General features: G+C 42.3%; 2 protein-coding genes across 11 annotated transcripts in view; both read left to right on the plus strand.

The window, feature by feature from the left end:
• Positions 1–25449, plus strand: part of CLYBL (citramalyl-CoA lyase) — a 300835-nt gene that overhangs the window by 130527 nt on the left and 144859 nt on the right. The gene's annotated exons all lie outside the window — the stretch shown is intronic.
• Positions 1094–25203, plus strand: LOC307176838 (CUE domain-containing protein 2-like; the record flags this gene model as incomplete). The annotated part of the gene is made up of 3 exons (XM_079903325.1): positions 1094–1232; positions 7807–7914; positions 24287–25203. The coding sequence occupies 3 exons, from the start codon at positions 1094–1096 to the stop codon at positions 25195–25197; spliced, it is 1158 nt and encodes a 385-aa protein (XP_079759451.1). The 3' UTR covers positions 25198–25203.

A 25449-nucleotide genomic window follows, 5' to 3' on the forward strand; every position in this document is an offset into this window, starting at 1 on the left:
ATAAGAAAAACAGAAACATCAAAAAGTAATTATTCCCATTCCTTACAAATGACTGTATTTACCTAAAAGTGGCATTAAATCATGAGCTTCTTTCATTCATATTAAGTGTTTACAAACAATATCTTCTTGGTAGTGGGGTTTGAGAGCAAAGAAACTTAATGCCAAAATATTTGGAGCTGCTACTAGATGAAAACCAATCCAAAATTTAGAGCAAATATCTCTATAATTATAGTGTGAGTCAAGAGGAAAATATTTTATAAACAAAAGCTGAGTTAATATACCAATTTTCTAAAGCCCATCTTTTACCTAGAGTGTTTTAAACCTCTATGTACACATACATGAGTACATACACATTCTCAGTACCCCTCAGCCTTTATAATTTGTTTCAACATATTCAGATGTTGTAAAACATCATAGAAGTTAAAACTTTTCATTTTAGCAAGGGTGAGAAACAGAGGTGGCAATGTTTAATTGGAGAGTTACAGTTTGGGCAATTGAGTTTACCGTACATAATGATGGTAACAGGTTTCAGTGATCTTTTTTATGACAGATGTACCAACATTTAATTGTTTTTCATCACGGGTGGAGAGAAATGACACTTCTGTAGATTTTTCAATTCTCCTACGTGTCACTTAGCTGTCCCACCATTGTCTGAGTTCCTTTCTCTCATCCCTTTTGCTGCAACGAGTTGTGTCATTCCCTCATGATCAGCACTTTTGTTGTCTTTGTTTTTTGCTGTACCTCAGAAGTCCATCTTTTCTTTCATCTCCTTCCCATTCATGCATGAGGGAACAGTTGTGCCCTGTTGTGGGGATGTTCCGCTGGGTTTCAAGCAGTAGGGTTTCTTTTTATTCTCTTCTAAGTAGTACAATGGGGCTGAATGTCTGTTGCAAAATGCACACACTAATATGCCAGGTTATTTGGTTTCCAAGAAGTCAATAAAAATACTACATTTAGGCTCAGCCCTTGGCTGGCTTTTTCCCTGTTCGCCTCCTTTCAAGTCTTTGGTTATAAATCTGTTTGTTTGTTTCTGATCGTAAAATATAATCTTCCATATTAAAGTGAAGCGTGGAGTCAGCAAACACTCAGAAAAATGTTGCTGGCGGTGGACTATTTTCACACTAGCAGATTTGGCAGCCTGCACCCTCCCTTGGTAAGAGCCTCAAAACAGCCGCCAGAGCTAATTAATGGCAGCTACAACTCGGAGGAGATGAAAAAAGAGTGGATCCCAAGTTGGTCTTGGCAGAACTTTCCAGTGTAAGAAACTAGCACATCTCTGCATCTAGAGGTGTGCAGCTCTAACTCTTTTCATCCAGATCACCTCGCTTGATTCTTGTTTTGGTGGGGGGAGATGAGTGTGAGCGTAACTGTACCTAGTTATAAACACAGACCCAAAGGCCCTGTCAGCAGTAAAAGGCTAAAGACATAAAAAGCTAGAGGTGTCTTAAGAAACTTTGTTCTCATATTCAGGAACAATCTTCAAAATCCTTCTTAATGAGGTCATAAAAGAAAAAAATAGAACAAGTGTTCCTTGTGTATCTCACTAGGGCCTGCCATTAGGGTCACTTGCCACCAGTATCCTGTTTGAAAAGGGATTGGAGTAGTTCAGTCAAGCATTGCATTAAGAGAGAGACTTTGATTAATTCCTTCTCTTTTCTTTTGTGCCACAGATAATTTCAGTAAATTTGTGATACTTTCTGCTTAGCCATTGCTGAGGCTTAAAGTTCTTGACGCATCATGCTGAGTATTAGCATTTATCGGGCCTACTTGGCTATGGTGAAGAGAAGTGAATGCTGCAGACTGCTCTCTAATCTTTGATGAGCAGGGTCGGTCTTGAAGCATGACCGGTATCTGAGATCTTGGCTCAGGGAAGAGCCTGCTCTCAGGTTGGTGGCAGAAAGAAATCTTGATGTAAGAGAAGGAAAGAACTAACAGTAAGTATGATGGTGATTTACCATGGTGAACTTTTTTAAAGGTACTGGATCTGCCGCTTTCTCAGAAAATCACAGCTTGGGGAAGTTTCAGGCATGGCTCTCAAAGGAAACAAAAGCAAGAAAGGGACAAGTGAGGGCCACCAGTATGTGCTTTCACTGAGGCTGCTGTGGGAGAGTTGAAGATTAGCCCTGGGCTGGTCAGGTCAGGTAGGAAACTGGATTCTCTTGTCATTTGCTTTCTTTTATTTACCAACTTTGTTGAGAGGCCATCAGGGATACGAGGGAACGTTTGAGTCCTGTGCTGTAGAAACCCAGTGGCTGTTGCCATCTAGAAACAGGTTAGGATGCATTTAAAGCACTTAGTTAAAAACTTAATCACATAGTTATTGTATTTTATAAGCTAATTTTGGAAAGGTATACAATTTACTTTATTGCAAATGCAAAGTCTGTTAGGCATCCATGCATTTAGGTGCCACTGAAAAGTTAGATTTGGGTTCTGATGGACTGGAACGGCTCCCAGGGGAACATTGTTGTGATTGTGTAAATCCCCTCTCCTTTGTGGTTTACTCAGTAGATACGTTGGGTTGGTTCTTAGGGCTGCTGCTTTCTGTCCTTAGCAGGACAGAATTCAGCCGCTGCACATGCGCGTGAAGGCAGTAGGTTAACAGTCCTTAAGTGACTTAAGAAGATAGTTTTGGGTATGGGTACATAGAATTGCTTCTTTTCCAGTTGAAGCACTGGGTTTTTTGTTCTTTGTTTTTTCATTTGATAGAGGGGTAGTTGGGTTTATTTTAATGAATTTATATGTGAGACATGTTTATGTAAACAAGCTAAGGCAAGATTTCAGAACTAATTTTAGAGTATGTTTCATGATAATTACTGCTTTCCTGCTAACGGTTTAATAGCCAATCATAAGAGTTTTAAAAATTATTTTGAAATGAATAAGATGTTAGACTTCTCGTTGATTCTTTTTCGGTACTGTTCCAGATTAAGAACCCAAAGACATACCTGTTCATTCATCAAATATTATTTATTAAACTGCTACTGTATGCCAGGCTCATAGTGTTGTATCACCATTATTATAATTGTCAATGTAATTGTTTTTTTATTTATATTTACAGTGATTATTATAAATATTGGAAACCCCTAAGTATCCTAGTTTTGATAATCAGCTTTAACTCTTTGTGAGGGTGAAGCCTGTCTATGAATAGATCACTCAGGCCTGACCTGAGTAGTTCTTGGAATGCTAACTGGAGTTGCGTGATTGATAGATTTTTCAAGATTTGAAACTAGAGAGAGCCAGGGAGGCAGAATGGTGTCATGGAAAGGACACAAGCTGTCACTTACTTTTCCTTGCCTGAAAGGCAAGAGCTCAGGGCTCGGTGTGTGAATTAAGTTCTCTGAATGTGGTAAAGCAGCCAGCACCTGGCTTGTCCCACGTGGAATCCTCTGGGAATCCCACTCCCTTATTCCTAAGAAACAGGTATCCCCAGGGCCTCAGCATTTACATTCTCATTCCCATCATGCACACTCAGGGGCCGGGAAATTATCTGATCGTTACCTCTCTGTGCCACCAAAAAGAGAGCAAGGATGTATACTTAGAACCTCATTCTTGTGAAAAATACCTCAAAGATTTTTTAGATCCAGGGAATACCTGCCTCATTTGTTTATTTGAAGCTTAATTGCAGATATTTTAAATATTTCCCTACAGTGGAAATCTTCCAAATGTTACTTTTTTCACAAAATCAACATGGTGATTGCTGAGAAGAAAGAGGCCACAGCCTTAATCTCCTCAACAAAATCAAGCCTGCTGCCACGTTTCTGCCTGGGCTGAAGGTTCTTTTTCAGATAAACGTCTCAGCGGGGAGGCAGGGTGGAAGGTCTCTAATAAAATCGGAGGATTGTGGTCGTCTGGGCACCTTGTCTTCTGATACCAAGTGAAAAAAGGATGAACGGAAGCACATTTCAGCCTCTGCCAAACCACCCTCAGGTCAGATCTAGGATCCAGAAAGTAGCAAGAGTAGGCCATTTCCTTTGAAACAGGCAAGTAACAGATCTGGGCTTTAAAAATCCCTAGTTTTCTCTCCCACGGCCGACTATACAAACTGCTAGCTGAAGAAAATTGTCCTTTTACCTTATAATAGATCTCACAGAAAATGATACCTTTTGGTCTTTATTTACAGAGAATGTTAGAAGTAATCTTACAGATCCCATTATACCGCTTTTACTGTGTTTGGTGAAACCAAAACTTTTACTGTGTTTCCTGAAAACCCATTCAGTATAATTTGGGTCTTTTTAATACTTGATTTAAAACAGCAGTTTTTTGAAATGTCCAAGGCAGCTGTTGCTTCTGCTTTGTATCGCTGAAAACTTTCTGCATAATTATGTTCTGGAAGTTCTACGGGGCCTTGCTGTTTTAGAGCTTGAGAAAGCATAATGTCAAGGACCATCCAATTGTCCTCTTCCTGTAGATTAGGATGAAGGTCTGCATTAAAAGTTCTCTCTCATCATAAGCTCAAAACAGGTAGCGCTGAAAAGAATGCTTCTGCCTGATGTCTCTTGTCTTTCCAGCGTGTGAGCCCTAAGTGGGAGAGGGTGTGCCTGTGTGGTGCAGTGTGCCTTATACACTGTCGGTGACTAGCAAATGTACTCAGCCGTTTCTGTGGAGATAGTATATATGGGATCTTAGCCGAAAGGGCCTCTACTTACCAGTCAGTTCCTAAACCTGTCTTCTACAACCTTTTAGATTGGACTCCTTTATCAGTCATCTGCTTGAGTATCAATTAGGCATAAGAAAAGGACACGGGAAGTGGTGGTTGGTGGTGCTTGCCATCTGTGTCTCTGAGGCATAGTTTCAGCTGGTAAGGTGTGTACTTTTGGACACCTAGGTCTTTTGGGGGCTGAATATCTTCAGAGTTTGATGGGCTTTGGAAATGTACATAAATGGGAAGAGGGGAAGGAGGGACCAGAAGGTACTTCATCACTCCTTCCCTTCTCCAGTGGGGACCAGAGGCAGTACAGGTGGCCATTGGCCCATTGGCGAGGTATTGAAGAGATTGAAAGATTGAAAGATTCTCTTTCTTTTTCTTTCTCTGTCGATTAGCAAAATGAGATTTTCTTGTGTGGATAAAGTTTAGGAAGAGAGAAAGAGGAGCACCACATCCTGGGCCACTTTCAACCTGTACTTAAGTGTTTCAAGGGTGTGACTGTCCCGACTCCCCACCCCCAGTCAGTGCTGTGTTACTATTGTTAGTGCCGTTACGAGACCGACCACTGGCTGGAGGGTAACAGGTGCTTTAGGGCCCCATCTTGCCAAGGACTTGTCACTGTAGCTTTGGATCTCAAGGTGCACCTGCAGATGCTCAGGAAACCAGCCTCTCAGTTGGGCGGCTGAGGCCTTACATTCCCGTGTTAACGGACTTCATTCGACATCTGAGTTTGCCTTTTAAAATTTGACTAGCAGATGTGGTAGAAATGATCACCACCACAGCCTACAAGTGCAGGGACGGCATGGCAGGCCCAGTGGCAGGCAGGAGGCACAGAAAATGGGCCTTAGTGGGGGCAGCCCCAGCACTGGCCAAGTCTGGGCAGAAAGCATTTGGCTGCCTCGCTGACCTCTTTGCTAGTGAGAACTGGGACTGCCACCTCAAGTACTTGCCCTTCGTCTTTCCGCAGGACAGGCCAAGCTAGGCCCAAGAGGAGGGGCAAGGTGGGTCCATCTCCAGGTGGAGACACAGTGAGACTCAGGCCCAGGGCCATCTCTGAGCAGTGGTGTACAGGGGGCCTGGCCGGACAAGGGCCCCAGAGGCCTTGGAGAGGGCAGCAAAGCAACCCAAGATGATTCCGCGGGACGCCTGGTGCGGACACCACAGTGGCGAGGACCATGGAAACCGTGGCTGGGAGGGAGGCGCCCCAGCCCCAGTCTGTGAGAGGAGGCCCCAGGAGCCCTAGACAGAGCTTCATTAGTAGGGCTTCAGGGAGGGGCACTGAGGGTTTTATACTCTGTACTTTGTCAATATAGGCAGGTTGCACTCTATAAAGAAATGTAAACATGGGCGGAAAAGTTATAAGGATTGGTATGGTCAAAATAGGGCTAGCAAACCTTGCTTCTAAGCTGAAGGTGACTTTAATTTCTTTACTTAAATAAAAAGCCTAACAGCAGAATAAATGGCTCTCTAGCTTGTTTTTTTTTGTGTTTTTTTTTTAGCTTGCTTTTAAAAAAGAAAGAATGCCTCAAAGCATCAAACCACTGATGATTCCACTATAAGAACAGAAATATTGCAATTTGCAATGTTGTGGGTGATGGAGAAGGCCATGTACTGGTTTCAGAAGTGGGAGAAGGTACAGGTTGCGGGGTGGGGGAAGGTTAGCAGGAGAGTTCTAATGGACACATTTAATGTATAGAGTGTGGAAAAACATGGACAGTGGCCATACTGCATGATGGCGAGGGGGAAACCTAGGAGTGTTCTGATATTCAGAAGGCCTGTGCTGTCACTTCCGACTTCTTTGTTTTCTAGCTAAGAAGGAAACGGAATAACACACTTCACAACAAAATGGTTTCACATTGCTTTAGCATTTCAGGAATCTGTATTCAATTCTTTAGTAAAACTGTCACTTCTGCATTGGAGGCTAAGGGGTTGACACATTTTCAAACACAGGAAGTATAGGTATACTTACTTGCATGAATAGTATCAGAAGCTTTGGACTTTTGCAGTATATTCTGCGGAGGCTTTGCTTTTGTTGGTAGTATATATTCGTTTTCTTTTTTCTTTCTTTTTCCTGTTTTCTGGATGCGGTATATTGTGTAAAGACGCCTACATCTTTCAGACCAAATTGTTTTCAGGATTTGGGCATTATATAGCAGCGTCTCAAAGAGGTCTTTTCTTTCTTCACTTTTCAGAGAGAAATCGGTTTCCTGTGTATTTTAATCTATGTCCACAGGAGGATTATGATAATGAATCACTGTTTTGTAATTTTGCTATTTTAAGTAAGTTTTAAATAAAACCTGTACCCCCTTTCTTGATCTCTGAGAACATAGCCATTAAATAAGTGCTATAAATATCTTGAGAGCTTAAAAATAGAGCTAAAATATAAAAACACAGTGTGTAGTAAAAGAGGCATCCTTTACCTGCACCCCACCTTCAGTTTCTACAGGACAACTTTATACTTCACTCAAAGATATTTAAAAATATTAATACATCGACTTCCTTGGCAATTTCCTGACTGTATCACTGTTTTCATTTTCATGGTTAACGCAGTATACTGGTTGGTAAGTAAGCAGTGTGATTCTACTTGCTCTTCTAATTTCTAAAATTCTTTACAGATAATTATCACTACTACATGATTAAGGAACAGATATTTATATAAAGCTAGTTTAAGATTTTTGGCCTTTGCATTCTTTTTTTACTCATTTATATGTTTAATTAGCATGCATTATGTACAAGGTATAGTGCCAGGGTCAGCAAAAAGAGTGCTTCCTACAATCACGACTCCCTAAAATCATGATTCTTAAAGTCCGTTCTCTGTCTGTTTCCCCCTCTCAAATATTACCTCCTGTTCTTCCTTCTCATTGTGACCAGTTATTTAGATTAATTTTTTAAGACCTTGGAGCCCCAGTGATGTACTGTGCAGTAGGGATGGTTAAAGAAGAGGAGATCTTGAAGAAATTTTAAACACTGGGGAGTTGGTGCTAACAGGCAGATCAACAGCCTTATCTGTGTAGACAAGGAGGGCTGCTCAAGCTGAGTTGAAGGACCCTGTTGTAATTTGAACCCTTGAAACCCTTTCCACTTTTTTGTCAAAATTACTGCCTTCACTTCCTCCCTCTCCTCATTTGTCTATTTCCCTTGCGTTTTATCTTGTGCACTCCCAGTGTACAGCACGGTGGTGGTGAACTGCTTCCTGGAAGGCATGATTAGTCATCAGGAGCACGTGTTCCTTATAGCTGGAGATAAACGGGCGCTCAGCCTGTCAACCACAAGTTGGACTAATTTGGAAAATATGGTTCCTCTCCTCAAAAGAAACGGCTCATGCTCCTTTGGACACTTGTATAAAACAGCTATGTGCACTTCCCTGTTTGTTCTGAACAGCTGGAATCAGAGTGTCCGGCTTGATGCTAGAACTGGAATTTAACTCACAATGGCAAGGAAGCTTTACCTAGAATGTCTGTCACTGTGAAAGGCAGGGAAGAGCTGTACCAGTTCCGGATCCCTTTGAGTTTTGGGTTTGCTTCCCACTTTTCTTTCCCATGATCGTTTACTGTGTGGAGTGTAATCCCAAATCTCTCACCAGTTGTCTCATCATCTTAAAGGGAAGAAGAAAATTATAATGGACGTTTTGAATGTGCCTGGCCTTTATTTTGTTCATACCCAAACTGAATGAGGCAAAGAGGTTGAAATGTTTTCTTGTTCCATCTGAGTAAGCATGAAAACCTGCAATCCTTAATCTTTTAAAAGAAAATAATAACCTCCTCTGTTTGTGGGATTTCTGATTCATTTCTTCCACCCTGCTCTCTATTTTTTTAGTCAAATACTTTCTGGACTTTTGTGAGCCAGTATCTTCCTTCCTCACCCTTTTCCCCTCTCCTCCCCTACCCCTACCCTGTGGTCGCACAAAGAGCAGGGAGCCCACAGAAGACTAAGTTTCTGGGTTTTGTATTTAAAAGGAGGGTGAAATGCTGGATATACTTAGGAACACAAAACTGATCTGTTAAAACTTTGCCAAAAAAGAAATTTATTGGTGTCAGGATAAGGGGAATAAGAGAAACTGAGATTTTTTTTTTTAATGCCACAAATAGAGGAGAATATACAGTTGCTTTTCGTGATTTACACCAAATTGACTTTTCTTTAGTTCAGCACAAACTAGTAGGTGTGGCAGCGACTTCAAACCTCCCAAGTTAACAAGTGATATAAAAAAATGAGAATCACATGGGAAGGGAGCCAGGAGCCCTGGAAGCTTTCTACTTGTTGATGTCTCTGAATAATAATCAGGACCAGTACACTGGCCTGTAATTCAAAGATGGGTACTTCTCTGTGACTTGGGCCCTGTGCCTGTGAAACTCTGGGTCTCCAGGGTAAATGAAGTTGTCTGTGGCTCAAGCCTTAGAGAAATATTCTAAACCAGGATCCCAGGGCCAAATTCTGCCTGCCACCTATTTTTGTGCAGCTCTCGAACTAAGAATGGTTTTTCCAGATGAATGAATTGAGAATAGGGAACATTACCTTTGAACTCCAATTAAGCAAGATGCTATCCCCAAAAGCAAGATGCTATCCCCAATTAAGCAAGTGCTATTCTTCTCGTGAGTAGAACTGTATTACAAAAAAATTGTACGCAATTTAATTTTGAATTTTGTCATTACCAAGTATGTGGAAATTTGTGTTCCCTCTTGTTACACAAGTCCCTGTATAATATCCTTGACTTTGTCTCTCAGCTCACAAGTCTGAAATAATTTACTATCTGGCCCTTTTCAGGTAAAGTTTGCTGAGTCCTGTTCTAAACTGTCACATAAAGAAAATTTCGAAGAGAAAAAAAGGCATCTTTACTGTCATTATTTGCCTAAATCTCTATTTCAATTTTCTTTTTTAAGCATGAAGCCAGTATGGATGGAGTTCATATTCTTTGGCTTGTGCAGTGCCCTGAAAAAACTGGTTGGTATCAGTTGTGAAATGTGGCATAATAGTATCAGCAGCTGCCTGTTTGAAAATTTAAGGTCATAGAATAAAATAAACCTGTGTTGCCCGATGTAAAATAGATGGCAATAATAGTACTTATTTTGTAGGATTTTGGGAAGGATTAAGTGAAATAATGCAAGTAAAGGACTCAATAGATGTTAAAAAGCAAAAAAAAGAACAAAGACTACCATTGAGAACTTAAGTTTGTTTGCCTTAGTGTGTATGAGTCCTGGTGCCTTTCATTTTAACATTTTGTATCTGTGGACAGACATACTGTCCCTTGTATACTGGAAGTCCCTAAATAATGCTCTCATAAGCTTCAGATAATGCAAAATATAATCTGGTTTTATCTCCTTTCAACATGATTCTGATTTTAAAGGAACACCCTATCTACTTAAGAAGAATTATTACTTAAGTCCTATATATTTCAAAGATGATTTTAAAAGCATAAATAAATGTTACTGAAGAGTAAAAAAGGGAGTTTTTTCATATAAATTTATTTTTTAAATTTATTTATTTTTGGCTGCGTTGGGTCTTCGTTGCGGCGCTCAGGCTTTCTCTAGTTGCGGCGAGCGGGGGCTACTCTTCGTTGCGGTGCGCGGGCTTCTCATTGCAGTGGCTTCTCTTGTTGCGGAGCACAGGCTCTAGGCGTGTGGGCTTCAGTAGTTGTGGCACACGGGCTCAGTAGTTGTGGCTCACAGGCTCTAGAGTGCAGGCTCAGTAGTTGTGGCGCATGGGCTTAGTTGCTCCGCGGCATGTGGGATCTTCCTGGACCAGGGATCGAACCCGTGTCCCCTGCATTGGCAGGTGGATTCTTAACCACTGCACCACCAGGGAAGTCTGGCAGTTTCTTTTAGGTCAGAAAATTTTAGGATATTGAGTGTCACTGTTTTGGTCACCATCTGTGACAGAATACAGCATTGGAAAAAGGACATTGTCTTGGTATTTCAAATAGCTGGTGTTTATACCTGGAAATCCCCCATATGCAGGAGGGCAACAGATAAGAATTAGAGGTAGGCATGGCATTTGCAAAGAAAGAAAATCACTGGTGATACTTGAGGAGATGGTCTCAAATCTTTCTCATTATACTGCATCCACAATGCACTTTTTGCCTCTGGAGTTTGTCCTCCTCCTTCCAAGGCCCCATCTGTTGTCACCACCTCTGAGAAGCCTTCTCAGAATCGCCCCTCCCACTGTTTTCCAACTAGAGTTAGAATTTGCCCTCTTGCCTTAGAGACCCCAGTCTCCCCAGCTAGACCTCGACTTCCCCCAAGGCTGATTCTCTCCTCCCCATTTGAATATCCCTGCCTGGCTTACATGTCCAATATCTATTTGTTGAATCAGTGAAATACTGAATAAAAATTTGTCTAACGTTAAAATAAAATGAATGGCAAAACCCTTTTGATTCTTCTCTTCAGACGTAGATTAATGTACACAGATAATCATGAAACACTCTTGTAGAGCTGATGACAAATTCACAGATAAGTCGAAATGTGTAGATCACTTATCCAGCTATTAAGTTGTGAAGACTTAGGGGGCATCAGAGAGGAGACATAAATCTGACTTCTTTATTTTCTGTGGTGCCAACCCTTAGCATGGAAGCGGGCTCCCCAGCCCCCTTGGTAGGTGTGTTTCCCGGGTGTGACAGAGTGCCTCCCACCATCTGTCTATGTGGGTGTGTGAATCCTAGGCGAGCCTCTGTTCCAGACCCACCTGACTAGCTCACAGAGGTCAGGGAAGAGGAAGAGGGGTGTCCTATCCTTAATAGTAGGAGCTATTATTGATTGGACTTCCTGTGTGCAAGGCACTTTATCAGGTGTGTCACGTGCATCATTTCATTAGACTTCTCACAACAATCCTATTATTACATCCAACTCAGAATCTGAGACTGAGACTGAGAGGTTAAGTGACACGCTTAAGGTGTCACCAGATCCAGGTCTGCTCTGAGTTCAAGAAGAGCTGAACTCTCAGAGTTAGGAATTGTGTCCTGGTCACCACATGCCCTTGTTCCTCCCATAACTTGGAGCGGAGTCGTCACATATACATGGACGTGGCTAGGCTGCAAGCTGAAGGAGATGAGTGAGCAAACTGCAAAACAAGTAAGACTTCCACCTTTTAGAAGAGGCTAGTTCCTGTGTACCTCAATTCCTTCTAACCTTTTTAGGTGTCTTATGTGGAATCACATGCAAGTTAAAGCCATGAGTACCACGTGCTGGAAGTTCCAGGCAATGAGAAATGAGCTTCATGGTAATTGAGAATGAAGTTAAGGAAGAAAATTTTATTGTTAATCAAGGGCTTAATTGCCTCTGGGACATTTTAAATAAATGCCATGCCATACTTAAGCAGCAATGTTCTGTAAGTGAAATGCAAAAATTCTTTAATTAAACCATCGCGGGTATTCCCTGATTGAAATATCTGCCTTTATCTTCATAGTTAATCCTTCCTGATTCATGTAACAACTCAATCAGGGATTGAGTAAATTAAGGGCTCCTTGAAAGAACAAATCAATTGTATAAAATTGAAATTATTTCTGGAGCAGTCTTCCTTGTACTTATTTGTATTGATCACAGCCTATTTTTGGTGCATTTTCTATTTAGTGGGCTTGTAGAGTAAGCTATTTTTCAGCTTGCAGGGGACAGATTATGCCTGTGGTATGGTGTAGGGCAGATGGTTGTTAGAAGAATTTGTCTGAGAAAAGGAACAAATGTAAGGATTTCTTGGCCATTGAGAAACCCAGTGATGATGACTTGGATGGTCCCTACAATTAACCAGGAAGGAAGATGGTAAGCAAGGTGGTCCACACCCATGAGTGTGGCCCCACTCCAGGCCTTGCTGGATGCTAATCAACTTGTATTAGTGTCCACAGCCAAAGGGCCGAGTTTTTTTTATTTGTTATTGAAGTATAGTTGACTTACAGTGTAGTGTTAGTTTCTGTTGTACTGCAAACTGATTCAGTTGTGTGTGTGTGTGTGTATTCTTTTTCAGATTCTTTTCCATTTTAGTTTATTATAAGATACTGAATATAGTTCCATGTGCTATACAATAAATCCTTGTTGTTTATTTTATGTATAGTGGTGTGTATCTATTAATCCCATACTCCTCATTTATCCCTCCCCTCCTGCCTTCCCCTTTGGTAATTGTAAATTTGTTTTCTGTGTCCGTGAGTCAGTTTCTGTTTTGTCAATAAGTTCATTTGTATCATTTTTTTTTTAGATTCCACATATAAGTGATATCATATGATATTTGTCTCTGACTTACTTTACTTAGCATGGTAATCTCTAGGTCCATCGATGTTGCTGCAAATGGCATTATGTCGTTCTTTTTTATGGCTAATATTCCATTGTATATATGTACCACATCTTCTTTATCCGTTCATCTGTTGATGGACATTTAGGTTGCTTCCATGTCTTGGCTATTCTAAATAGTGCGGCAATGAAAATTGGGGTGCGTGTATCTTTTTGAATTAGAGTTTTCTCCAGATATATACCCAGGAGTGAGATTGTTGGATCATATGGTAACTCTATTTTTAGTTTTTTAAGGAATCTCCATGCTGTTTTCCATAGTGGTTGCACCAATTTACATTCCCACCAACAGTGTAGGAGGGTTCCCTTTCTCCATACCCTCTCCAGCATTTATTATCTGTAGACTTTTTGATGATGGCCATTCTGACCTGTGTGAGGTGATACCTCATTGTAGTTTTGATTTGCATTTCTCTAATAATTAGGGATGTTGAGCATCTTTTCATGTGCCTGTTGGCCATCTATATTTCTTCTTTGGAGAAATGTCTATTTAGGTCTTCTGTCCACTTTTCAGTTGGGTTGCTTGGTTTTTTTGATACTGAGCTGTATGAGCTGTTGTATATTTTGGAAATTAAGCAAAGGGCCAAGTTCTTATTGCCAACTAAACAGACCCAGAGATTCAGACCCATAGACCCAGATTCAGAAACAGACTAAGGAGATTTGCTGGCTCTCTTGTTGTACGCAGAAAGAACAAAAAAATGAAAAGGTATCCAAAAGTTTTGACTTACAGGATTGTTCACTTTGAGTGGCAGGAGCGCCTGACATGGAGCTCAGTACATTTTTTTAAATACAGGAATTGTTTGCTTTGGTAAGCTAACATTGTGATTTCATTTAATTCTTAAAAAGAGAAAAATTACCATTTAAAGTTACCAAAATTTTGAAACATACCATCACTTCTATTTTTTTTTAAGACACCAATTGTACTTGAACATTTGTTACTTTTTTTTTTTTTTTAATTTATTTTTGGCTGTGTTGGGTCTTTGTTTCTGTGTGAGGGCTTTCTCTAGTTGTGGCAAGCGGGGGCCACTCTTCATCGCGCTGCACAGGCTTCTCACTGTCGCGGCCTCTCGTTGCAGAGCACAGTCTCCAGACGCGCAGGCTCAGTAGTTGTGGCTCACGGGCCTAGTTGCTCCGCGGCATGTGGGATCTTCCCAGACCAGGGCTCGAACCCCTGTCCCCTGCATTAGCAGGCAGATTCTCAACCACTGCGCCACCAGGGAAGCCCCTTCTATTTTTAAAATTGTGTTTAGATTGAGTAATCAGCAAATAATTTAAATAAGTCATCAAATAATGGTATTCTGTAGAATGGGTTCATACTGAAATTTTTATCTTCTATTTTCAGGGTTCTTGTTGTAAAACAACTGAGCCCTTTAAAAGCGGTTTCGTTTTCAAATAAGCACACATAACAGACGCACCTTGTGAACTAAGTACTTGAAAGAAGGAAATGAGGGGAGGAAAGAAAAATATTTGAAGTCGTATTTTCATAAAGGCCCTGTGGTGTTTGACATGTGTTGGCCAATTCAGGCCAGGCTCAAAATGACAGTTCAGGTTTTGCCTACTGTCTTGGGACTCCACTTAGGGCCAAAGTGTCCCCTGAAAAGCCTCTCTTCCTCAGAATCCTTGCTTTGGGCACATATCAGAAAGCCTGTGTGGTGCCTGCCAGCTGCAGAAGGGCCCCCGTGATGGGTTAGAGGCGAAATCACACTCAACTCTTTGGCAGCATCTGGAAACCTAGCATTGTGATGTCACTGTGAGAATAGAAATCCCTTCAGAATTCTGCATGATGATTCAGAGCAATTAATTCTGTTCTACTTTTCATGCCCTGGGAAGAACTCTATTTATATAAACTTGGTCAGGGACAAGCATATCTGCACATAGTCTGTGAAGAAAGGAAAACGAACCATGTACTCCAGAGCAAAACTAGCTGCCTTGCTCCCCAGCCTATTTCCAAATGATTCAAATTTATGTAAAGAAACGCTGGTGAGCCCAGGAAAGTAAACTGCTATCTTAGCATTCTCTCCCATCAACGTTTTTTGGATTCTTTATGTGATATAAATATATTCATGAAATCACTTTCTCTGACTCTAGTACATCTGCCTTTGGGAGCTCAGTGGTAAATACACAACTGGCATGGATCCTGAGAAGTTCAGGGTTCTCACGACAAGCTGGCTCTGGCTCTTTGCGGACCGAGGATGCCTGTGAGCATGTTCCCTTAAGCCCCTACTCACTCCTTCATTGAGTTCAAAGGGTCTCAAGTCATCTCAAGAAAATCGCCATCTGAGCATCATGTTGCAGGGCTGGTGTTTGCAATTTTTGTGACTACGTGGGTTCTGTTTGATCCTTTCCTCTCTGCATCTGTCTTGTACATTCCACGTTCTGGGCTTGCCTTAGTCATATGCTTCGGGAGAAGGTATCATGAATGACTTGATGCCCATATTATAACTTAACGAGCTGCAAAGTCGTCAGGTATAGATTCTACATCTCTCAAACTGAGATTTTGGATTCAGAGACAGGTCACATGTAGACAACTTCCCAGAGGCTCTGGCTGCTTGAGACACAGACTGTAATCAGAGTAATTAGCACTGAATTTTCAAGTCCTGTTCTCCAGCTTGACCTGGCAGCATTTAGCCAGCATGCACACAGCTGGATCAATGGCAAGAATTGAAGGGGCCGGTTGTAGGGCTGCTCCTGGCAGTTTGTGGTGGGCACCATCCACAGGGAATTCCAGGGGAGCATCAGGGACAGAGGAGCAGTGAGGAGACTTGGGGCGTGGGAGGAAAGAAATATGATATTGATAAGCACCTGTCTGGGAACTGTTACAGGAGACAGATCGCAGTACAGACTTTTGCCTGCAATTCATTATCATTGATCTGTTTTTCTCCTTCTTACTTAGTGCAGTTTGGGGTATTCCTAAAATGTCCCTTGTTAAAAGTTTACACTTCCTTTCCCTAAGAATAAGTACCTGCCTATCTAAATCCAAAGGCTAGTGAAATAAAAACTGTAGGACATGAACAGATACTTTGGTGGATCCAAAGTAGAGGGTTTTTTTCAGCTTGGTGCCTGGCCTTCAGGTAGGGCAGCACAGTCGTGGCAAAGAAGCACCGGTACTGATTATGAAGTAAATTATCTGGGCACTTTGGTGGTGGTGGTGGAGAGACAGGGAATCAAGCTCAAGTAATCCCAGGGCGCTTCTGTCACCCACTTGCTCTTCTTAGTCCCACGGAGTGTGACCCCTCACAAGGGCAGCTAGAAGGTAAGGGTGATAAGAATACTGCAGTGGGGGGATGTCAGACCCCACTCCCCACCCATTGAGGGTAATGATGTTGAACGGGTGCTTGAAGACTGGACACTGAATAATAATAAAGAGGTTTAAGTTTATAGGAAGTACTTACAACACAAAACTGCTTGAGCATATATAGTATCCCTAACACCATGATCAATATAATGGAAGAAGCACGGTAAGCAGATTTTTTTTTTTTTTTTTTTTTTTGCGGTACGCAGGCCTCTCACTGTTGTGGCCTCTCCCGTTGCGGAGCACAGGCTCTGGACGCACAGGCTCAGCGGCCATGGCTCACGGGCCAGTCGCTCTGCGGCATCTGGGATCTTCCTGGACCGGGGCTCGAACCCCTGTCCCCTGCATCGGCAGGCGGACTCTCAACCACTGCGCCACCAGGGAAGCCCAAGGTTAAACTTTGAGGGAGTACTTTTGCATTTTTCAGCTGTAGGCTTTTGCACTCAAATTACTAGAATATTTGTGTGGAAAATGAGGTCAATTCTGTGTTTAAGTGAACTGTTGTTGGCTATCTCACCTGACAGTCATTTTGTGATTTGAACGTTAGATCTTATGACCCTCACATGCTCACACATAATACTTTCCAGGCCACAATTAACATTTGCCACTAAGCAGTATTTTAGAAAGTATTTATAGAGGCTGCTGCAAAGTGCTGTATTCTAGTGATATGGAGTATTTTCTCTAGTCATCTGCTTCTAGAATGCACCTTATCCTGGCAGTAAACTGGTGTCTTTCATAAAAAGTTCCTTAATATCCAATAGCTCACTCTGGCACACGCTTAGCATTTTTCCCTGAAATCCTTTCGTAAATCAACAGGAAGCCTTCTCTCCCATTTTTATTATAAAAGGGGAATTGATGATAAAACTTAAACACTCATTGTTATTTTAACATCTAGTCTGTTGAGGAGTTGTGTTTTTACTTAAAAATATTTTAGCCAAGAATCAAAACCAGAGAATTATGCATTTTCCCAGCCTCCTGTCAATGATGGCTCTTTGTTAAAAGCACACAACAGAATATACTGTGCTAGACTCTTGTTGGCTTAAAAAGCCATATATGAAGCCTTAAAAGCCAAAGCATTTAATTTTTAAAAATGATTTAAGTAAATCACTTAAAAAAAATCTGTGCCAAACTTCTAAAAAGTACTTTTCACATCTTGCCTTTATAAGTAACTGTAGCATTAAACATACCATAAATTTATTTTCTTAATAAGTTTGGATTTTCACACAGCCTCTATTTTTTATAATATAGGTTGTACAAGGCTGTTTCATTTCAGGTTGAAGAGACCCAGCCAACATTTTGACACTCTTTTTTCTTAAGTGCGAAAGTTGGATTGGGACAGGGACTGTTGAATTTGGAAAACATCAATTGTTTTCTTTTTCTCCTTCCTTTTTTTCTACGTTTATTTCACTTTGTAGTTGCGAGTCATGGGTTTTTTCACTTCAGGCTTTTGCTCTCCCTGGTCTTTTGCTTAACAATTCGCACTAGGAGAGGCTAGTGGGCTTTTTTTTTGTTGTTTGAGGTCTTCTGGGGTTTTTTGGTTTTTTTTGTTTTTTTTTTTTTGCATATTCTTTCCTTTCCTCCAGATATTATTACTGACCAAATTTAAAACACTACAGTGTTTAGGATCCCTGCAGGGCCATTTTAAGTATTTGGACCCATAAAGGGCCCCAAGCAATAACTACCTGAATTGCTTTTAATTACACAATATAGCTGCATCATTTTACTTCAGATTCTTTTTGATTGATGCTGCAAGGCAATTGTAACCACGGATGATGGGATTAAGTGCCTCTTGAAGTGACTTTAGCTTCTTGTGGGAACAAAGGGAAAGAGGAGAACACTTAGTCCCTTTTTGCCTGAGCTGCCTTTTTCTTAGCTTGCATATAAAGAAATACAATTAACAAACATTATCCCCAGAGGTAAATTGAAATGTACATGCAGACCAGAACCGCTCTTGACTGCAATTAGACATATATGATCTGAGGTATTCTGACCATTCATTAGTGCTAATTGTTTGAGAAACAAGCCCAGAACAAATGATTAAAATCTAGGCACCATAACTGGGATTATTAGCATGTGTGATAAAATGTGCGCTCTGCAGCTGTACCAATAAAATGCTCTGGAAGGTGGCTGTGATTAGACAAATGCTTGGTTTGGCTCTGTGGTGAGCTCTTGGTGTTTGCTCAAGACCTGGTGATGTTTATAACAAACAACTTATATCTTTCTTTCTTAATTAGTGGGAATTACTATGTAAATGTTGGTATTTTGTAATTTAATATCCTATGGTTTTTTCCCCGCCTTTGGGCTGTTATTGCAGTCTACTGATCTTGCTGGGAATGAGATAAACTGAGTTCTTAGGTTTTGCTCCTTTGCTCTGTTTTCTTTAAAATGCTGGATGCCATGGAGAACTACTACAAAGTTTGCTCTGTTATTTGGTTTTTGAACCAAAATAGATGCTCTTGTATTCAGCACTTGTACTATAGTCACAGAGACCTGGCAAGGGTAACTTAGTCAAACATAAACTAACTGGGAGCTGGTTGGCCAATATGGACAGTCAGCATTCTGCTAAGCCCTCCAGCCTAACCTTAGCTAAGAGAGCAGAACCAGGAGGAAGACAGAAGTGACTGCCAGGGTAAGGACCAATTTAGAGTGATGGATGGCCGTTGAATTCCCCCTGGAAGTGCATCTAGGAGTTCGGGGTTAGCAAAGAAATGTGAGCTCAGCTAAATGTGAAGTCAGTGAGAGATTTGGGAGGCGCAAATGGGAATTTGCGCAAATTTGCGCAAATGGGAATGGAAAGAAAGGACCTGTGAGACGGAAGCATGGAACCAGGGTGCCAGGGAAATGTGCCAGGCAGGCAGAAGCTGAAATCCAACGTCAGACTATCTACGGATGGATGTTTCAGGCCTCCTAACTTGTAGCTCAGAGTTCCTCTGTCCCCTGTTTGCATTTCTGAAACCAGCGTCAGAGGAAGGACCATTTGGAGATTGTCCATATGGTACCATGATAACCTACAGCAACTTTTCAGTCTCAAGTGGTCTGTCCTTTTCACCCAACAGACTTCTGAGCCACCTATTTCTTAGCATATCAGTTGCACATACCAAAGGAAGACAAATATCGGTGTTACTCCAGATAGAAATAAGATTAAATTAGCTTTTAAAATTAGTTAATACATTACAAAGACACATGCAAAAAATTGTCTGGTTATCGTGTTCTCTGGATAACCTATTCCATCTCTCTTTCCATTATCATAGAAAACCCTGAATCAAGTCAAAAATAAACCATAACGTAGATTGTCATGGACATACAGCTTGTGGAAAGGATTCCCCTCTTAATTTTTCATTTTATTCCCTGTGTATTTACAATAAAAGTGTTACTCTCTGAGTCTGACCAGTTCATTCCACAGAAAACTAAGTAACAATACATATTCAGTAAGAGTGGTTCTTTTAGAACTAAATATAAAGGAAAAAGAGGCTGTTTTGCACTTTGGCTGGTGCATTGCTAAGTGTGGCATTGAATAAGAAAAAAATCTTAAGCTCCCCTAAAATTAGAAGTTCTAGGAAGTCTTGCCTTAAATATTTAAAGGAGTTAGTGCCTGTAGCACATTAAACATACTTTAAAAAAAAACTGTGTTAGAGAAAGCCTTCATGATCACATCCATATGTTTAGTTTTAATTTTCATCACACTTAGCTCTGAATAATTAAGAAGGAAAAAAACAATCTTAATCTTATTGTGGGTCCCACACAGTCAAAGCCACATACACGTGATTCGTGATCACAGCTTGTATTCACAGCTTTCGTGTGTGTGGTATGGGTCTGGCAATTAGACTGTGTTTTTTCTAAAACTTATTCAGCACTAGAGAGAGATCAGTATTAAAATTTCCCCAAATCTACATATCAGGGTAATCAAAGGACTATAGCTAACAAAATATCAAAATTCTAAGCTGTGTAACATTTTGGCCTCATTTCATTGCGATTGACACTTGAAAGGAATTTTTGAGAGAATCTAGGGAGAAAAAGATTCCGTTAACCTAGATGATTTTCATGACAGCTACCAAAAAAATAAAATAAATAAGATGTGGAGAGAACTGTTTTCTCAAAATTGCAGATCCATTTTTCTGGAGGAAAAAAAAATTCTCCCATGATTACTTTCATATCAAAGAACCCGGTCATGGGGGAGATGCATAATTTGACACATTTAGCAGCCTTTGAGCTTTTGAAGGATTCTGTAAAAGAATCCATGGTTACATCTGTCAGGTTGACAGTCTTCTTTCGTGACCTTTAAAAAAAAGTTGAGAAATTGATCTTTGTAGTTCACATTTGCTCAATTACCTCTAAAGTTCTGCCCAAGCCAGGAATTGGCCATCTCAGCTTTAAATTTATTATTTTTTGAGCTAAGATAACCGAGTACTAATGGAATCTCTAAATGGAGAACTTTTGTGAATGGTCTTTTTTTGTGTGAAATTTTCTGGTGGGCCTATGGTGATAATATTTCCTATATTCTCCATTGGCTGTTTTAATACATTAACTACTAAATATTGTCTTTTATGCAACTCATTTTAGAATCAGATCTTCTTAGGCAGGAATGCCAGCAGTGAACAATCCAAACATAAGGCTCTGCTCTGGGTGCTCAGTTATGGCCAGGAGTGGAACAAGTAAGCTGTTGGTTCCTTGCACTCAGAATTTCACCATCCAAAACCCCAAATCGTCTCTACAGAGGCTAAGAGAAGTCGACTGGCATGTCCTTTAGGTTTTAATTACAATTTACCCAAAGCTCCCACGTTCTGCACTTGACAGGTGCGTCCTCTCATCATTCCCAACACTGGGAAATGCATCTATCAAATTGCTATGGGGACTTCCCTGGTGGCACAGTGATTAAGACACTGCTTGCCAGTGCCGGGGACACAGGTTTGATCCCTGGTCTGGGAAGATCCCACATGCCGCAGAGCAGCTAAGTCCGTGCGCAACTACTGAGCCTGCACTCTAGAGCCCGTGAGCCAGAACTACTGAGCCCACGCGCCTGGAGCCCGTGCTCTGCAACAAGAGAGGCCACCACAATGAGAAGCCAGCATATCGCAACAAGGGGTGGCCCCTGCTTGCACAACTAAAGAAAGCCTGCACCCAGCGGCAAAGACCCAACACAGCCAAAAATAAAATAAAAAGAATCCGCCTGGCAACGCAGGGGACATAGGTTTGAGCCCTGGTGCGGGAAAATCCCACATGCTGTGGAGCAACTAAGCCCGTGCGCCACAACTCGTGAGCATGCACTGTAGAGCCCGCAAGTCACAACTGCGGAGCTCATGTGCCACAACTATGGAAGCCAGCACGCCTAGAGAGCCTGTGCTCTGCAACAAGAGAAGCCACCGCAATGAGAAGCCCGCGCACTGCGACAAAGAGTAGCCCCCGCTCGCCGCAACTAGAGAAAGCCCATGCCCAGCAACGAAGAACCAACGCAGCCAAAAATTAATTAATTAATTAAAAAAAAAATCACTATGGGTAGAGGGTCCTGAGCATCATTCCTGCAGTTCTCAGTGACATTAACTCAGTTAACTATTGATAAACAACATCCTTAGACTTCTTTGTGTTTCCAGGAGCCCCAGGTTGAAGCAGCCCAGAAACAGAAGAGATGCTAATCACATTGTGTTCTTAAACGTGTTCAGTGAAGGAGTGCAGGTTTCCCTCTTGACCTCAGTGTCACTCCGGGGGTGGGGCGGGGGGAATAAAATCCCTCCAGTTTTCCATTCAGATAAAACCTCTGCTCCTCCTCTTCTCACCAAAAGTAGAGCAAGGAAGTGGGATTATGGTGAATGCCCACTAGCAGGCACATGCTCTATTGTCATCCCCTCTTCAACCGGAATCAAGGAGCTTTGCAGCAAAACAAAGCTCCTCTCCTCTCATCCCATCCCCCACTCTCCCTCTTGGCCCTCACCTCCGCCTTCCTTCCCTCCCGCCCACTTTCTTATCCGCCTACTTTCCTTCAGGACCCATCCTTTCTCCTCCCTCCCTTTCTTTCCTCATTCTCTTCCTCTCCCTCACCTCCTCTCAAACACCCTCACCCCTGCCCTTGTCTTCCTCCTTATCGTCTGCTGGGCTGGCTTGTATCAAACTCCTCTTCATTTGCCTTTCTGAAAAATGGCAGCGTTGCCCTTAGAAGTGCTACCGAGCACCCAAGTGCCACGGGGCAGAGTGGTGCTGTGGCCACATTAATTTATGAGGACTAATCCATTCGAGATATAAACGTGGATCTCTGTTTTCATGGAAAACTTGCTCTCTTCTTCGGGACCCATTAATGGTCACCCAGTTGTACAGGGTTTTCCCTGTTCTTGGGGCTTACCCCACCCATGCACCTATCTGGAGAACTACAGTTCTGTGGCCAAAGAAGTGGATTCAGTGACCAGCGAGGGTCTGCTGGACACATGGCTTCTTGTCCATGTTTGCTCAACCCTTGGCCTAAGGGCCAGCTCGTGGTGGACTCGGTATTTATTGAATGCATGATCCGTACTGAATTTCATCAGTACATTTGTGTTTATGAAACAATAGCATGGATATAACAAGGGAAAGAGATTTGTTAACTTTAAATTTTTTTTCACTGTGGTAAAATATACATAACATACAATCTACTATTTTAACTATTTAAAGCTTATTGTTCAATGGCATTAAGTACATTCTCACTGTTGTGCAATCATCACCACCATCCATTTCCAGAACTTTTTCATCTTCCCGAACTGAAACTCTGTACCCACTAAACGGTAATTCCCCTCCCCCTTCCCCCTCACCATTCTATAATACTTCCTGTCTCTACGAATTGACTACTCTACGTACCTCACAGAAGTGGAATCGTACAGTATTAGTCCTTGTGTGTCTGGCTTATTTCACTTCGGATAATGAGTAATTTTTGATATGGATGTTTGTTTGATTTCTCATTCTGTATGAAAAAAAGAGTTCCATTACTGGGTCACTTGTTTTTGCCCTTTGGTATTCTGATGGCCTGAGGAGGAAGAGATCTGCACTGAAACAGCATTACACAAATTTTACCAAAGTGAGCAAAAATAAGGGTTCTGCTTTTTTCTTTATTTCTGATAAATCTGTCCCTTGTTTGACACTCACCTCTTTTCCTGGGGTTTCCATGGCAAGTGTAGGCCAGGAGGGAAGTCCCTCACCAGCATCCCTCCTTCTCGATGGCACCACGATGGCCGAAAGGCCGGCCCACAGCCCATGGGTCTTCCCCATCCTGTGCCCTCCTGACTCCTTCCTTTGAAGTGAATCCACAGCGGACCACAAACTGCTATCCTGTGTGTGTCTGCTTTGGACACAAAAGAGTATCTCTTCCTTTCATTACAAAATGGAGCACTTGATTAAGGTGTGATATAATTGCTTTGTGAGAGAGTTTGCCCTGAAAATGTCTTGGCTTTTCTGAAGCGGGCTGCATGCTTGTTTGTGTTTGCACCACATGCTAATCTCACGAATGGCCCTGTTCTGCCAGTGAGAGGACAAATAGCTGTTCTTTTGCTCTTGTGCCCATGGAAAGCTCCCCACTTCTCCTTGCCCTGTTGCCATAGTAACTGAAACACAGTTCTTCAAAATAGGGAAGGAATCTCTCTGGGCAGTTGGGAACTTAGCAAACTGAGAACATACGTAGGCCTCAATTATTACAGATGCTGGTGTAAATACCTAGTTATCAATAGTCGTAAGCGTGGCTGGAATTTGTAGGTGAATTTTACTGTCACTTGGGGGGTGTATAGGAAAGGATCGATGAATGGGTTCTTTATTCTAGTCCCACAGATTCTTCTATGAGCATCAGAATTGTCATACAAGGTCAGACCATGGGCCTTACAACAGAGAACTCAATTTTTCCCAATATTTCTATTCCCAGCATAGAGAGTAGGCAGTGACAGGGTGCAGTTACACTCCTCCAACTCCCTCAGAGGATTGAAGATACAGCCTCAACTAGAGGAGTCCTTTAAGAATCAAGATTTGTGCATAATCTTCTGTGAGAAATTTTTATTTTCAACCTTTATCAGCTCTTAGAGTCAAAATTGCTTTAAAAGAACTTTTAAGGGGCCATATCGCTCATTGGTGGGGCTGTGGGATGAGAGCTGCACCGTGTGGGACGACTTGCCGGCGGCGCCCGACGGAGCAGAAGGGGAGAGAGCACGGAGCCGGAGAGGGTTGTCAGTGCAGCCGTCCTTACCTTTGTTCAGACGCACCTCCCAGAGGCTGACCTCAGCGGCTTGGATGAGATCATCTTCTATGTGCTCGGGGTCCTTGAGGACCTGGGCCCCTCAGGCCCATCGGAGGAGAATTTCGACATGGAGACCTTCACTGAGATGATGGAGGCCTATGTGCCTGGCTTCGCCCACATCCCAAGGGGTACAATAGGGGAAATGATGCAGAAGCTCTCAGGGCAGTTGAGTGGTGCCAGGAACAAAGAGAACCTGCAACCACAGAACTCTGAGGTCCAAGGTCAGGTATCTATCTCCCCAGAGCCTCTGCAGCAGTTCAAAGAAGAGACGATGTCTTCTCCGACTGCTGCTAGGGACACCCAAGATGAGGCATCCGGCGCTGAGGAGGAGCTGCTGCCAGGGGTGGACGTACTTCTGGAGGTGTTCCTTACCTGTTCGGTGGAGCAGGCCCAGTGGGTGTTGGCCAGAGCTCGAGGGGACTCGGAAGAAGCTGTGCAGATGCTGGTAGAGGGGAAGGAGGAGAGGCCTCCAGCCTGGGATGGCCCCAACCAGGACCTGCCCAGGCGCCTCAGAGGCCCCCAAAAGGATGAGCTGAGGTCCTTCATCCTGCAGAAGTACATGATGGTGGATAGCGCAGAGGATCAGAAGATTCACCGGCCTATGGCTCCTAAGGAGGCTCCCAAGAAGCTGATCCAGTACATCAACAACCAGGTATTGAGCACCAAAGTGGAGCGATTCAAAGATGTGCGAGACCCTGAGGCTGGGGAAATGAAGGCCACACACGTCAACCTCAAGCCAGCCAGAAAGTGCCGCTTCCACTGAGGCACTCGCCAGACTCTGCCTGAGCCGTCTAGACTCAGATCCCAGAGGGACACAGGAGCCCTACATCCGCACACAGGGCCCGCCCTAACTCCTGTCCCCCATCTTTCCCTACTTCCTTGCTCCACAGTGCTAACCTCCTCTTGGAGCTGCCATGGGCACAGTAGAGGTAGCCCCAGGAAAAACAAACAAACAAAAGGGCCATATCATTTCTGTGTGGCGTCCTAAATAGCAATTTATTGATGTATTATTTCA

Source organism: Stenella coeruleoalba (genome assembly GCF_951394435.1).
Source record: "Stenella coeruleoalba genome assembly, chromosome: 18".
NCBI lineage: Eukaryota > Metazoa > Chordata > Mammalia > Artiodactyla > Delphinidae > Stenella > Stenella coeruleoalba.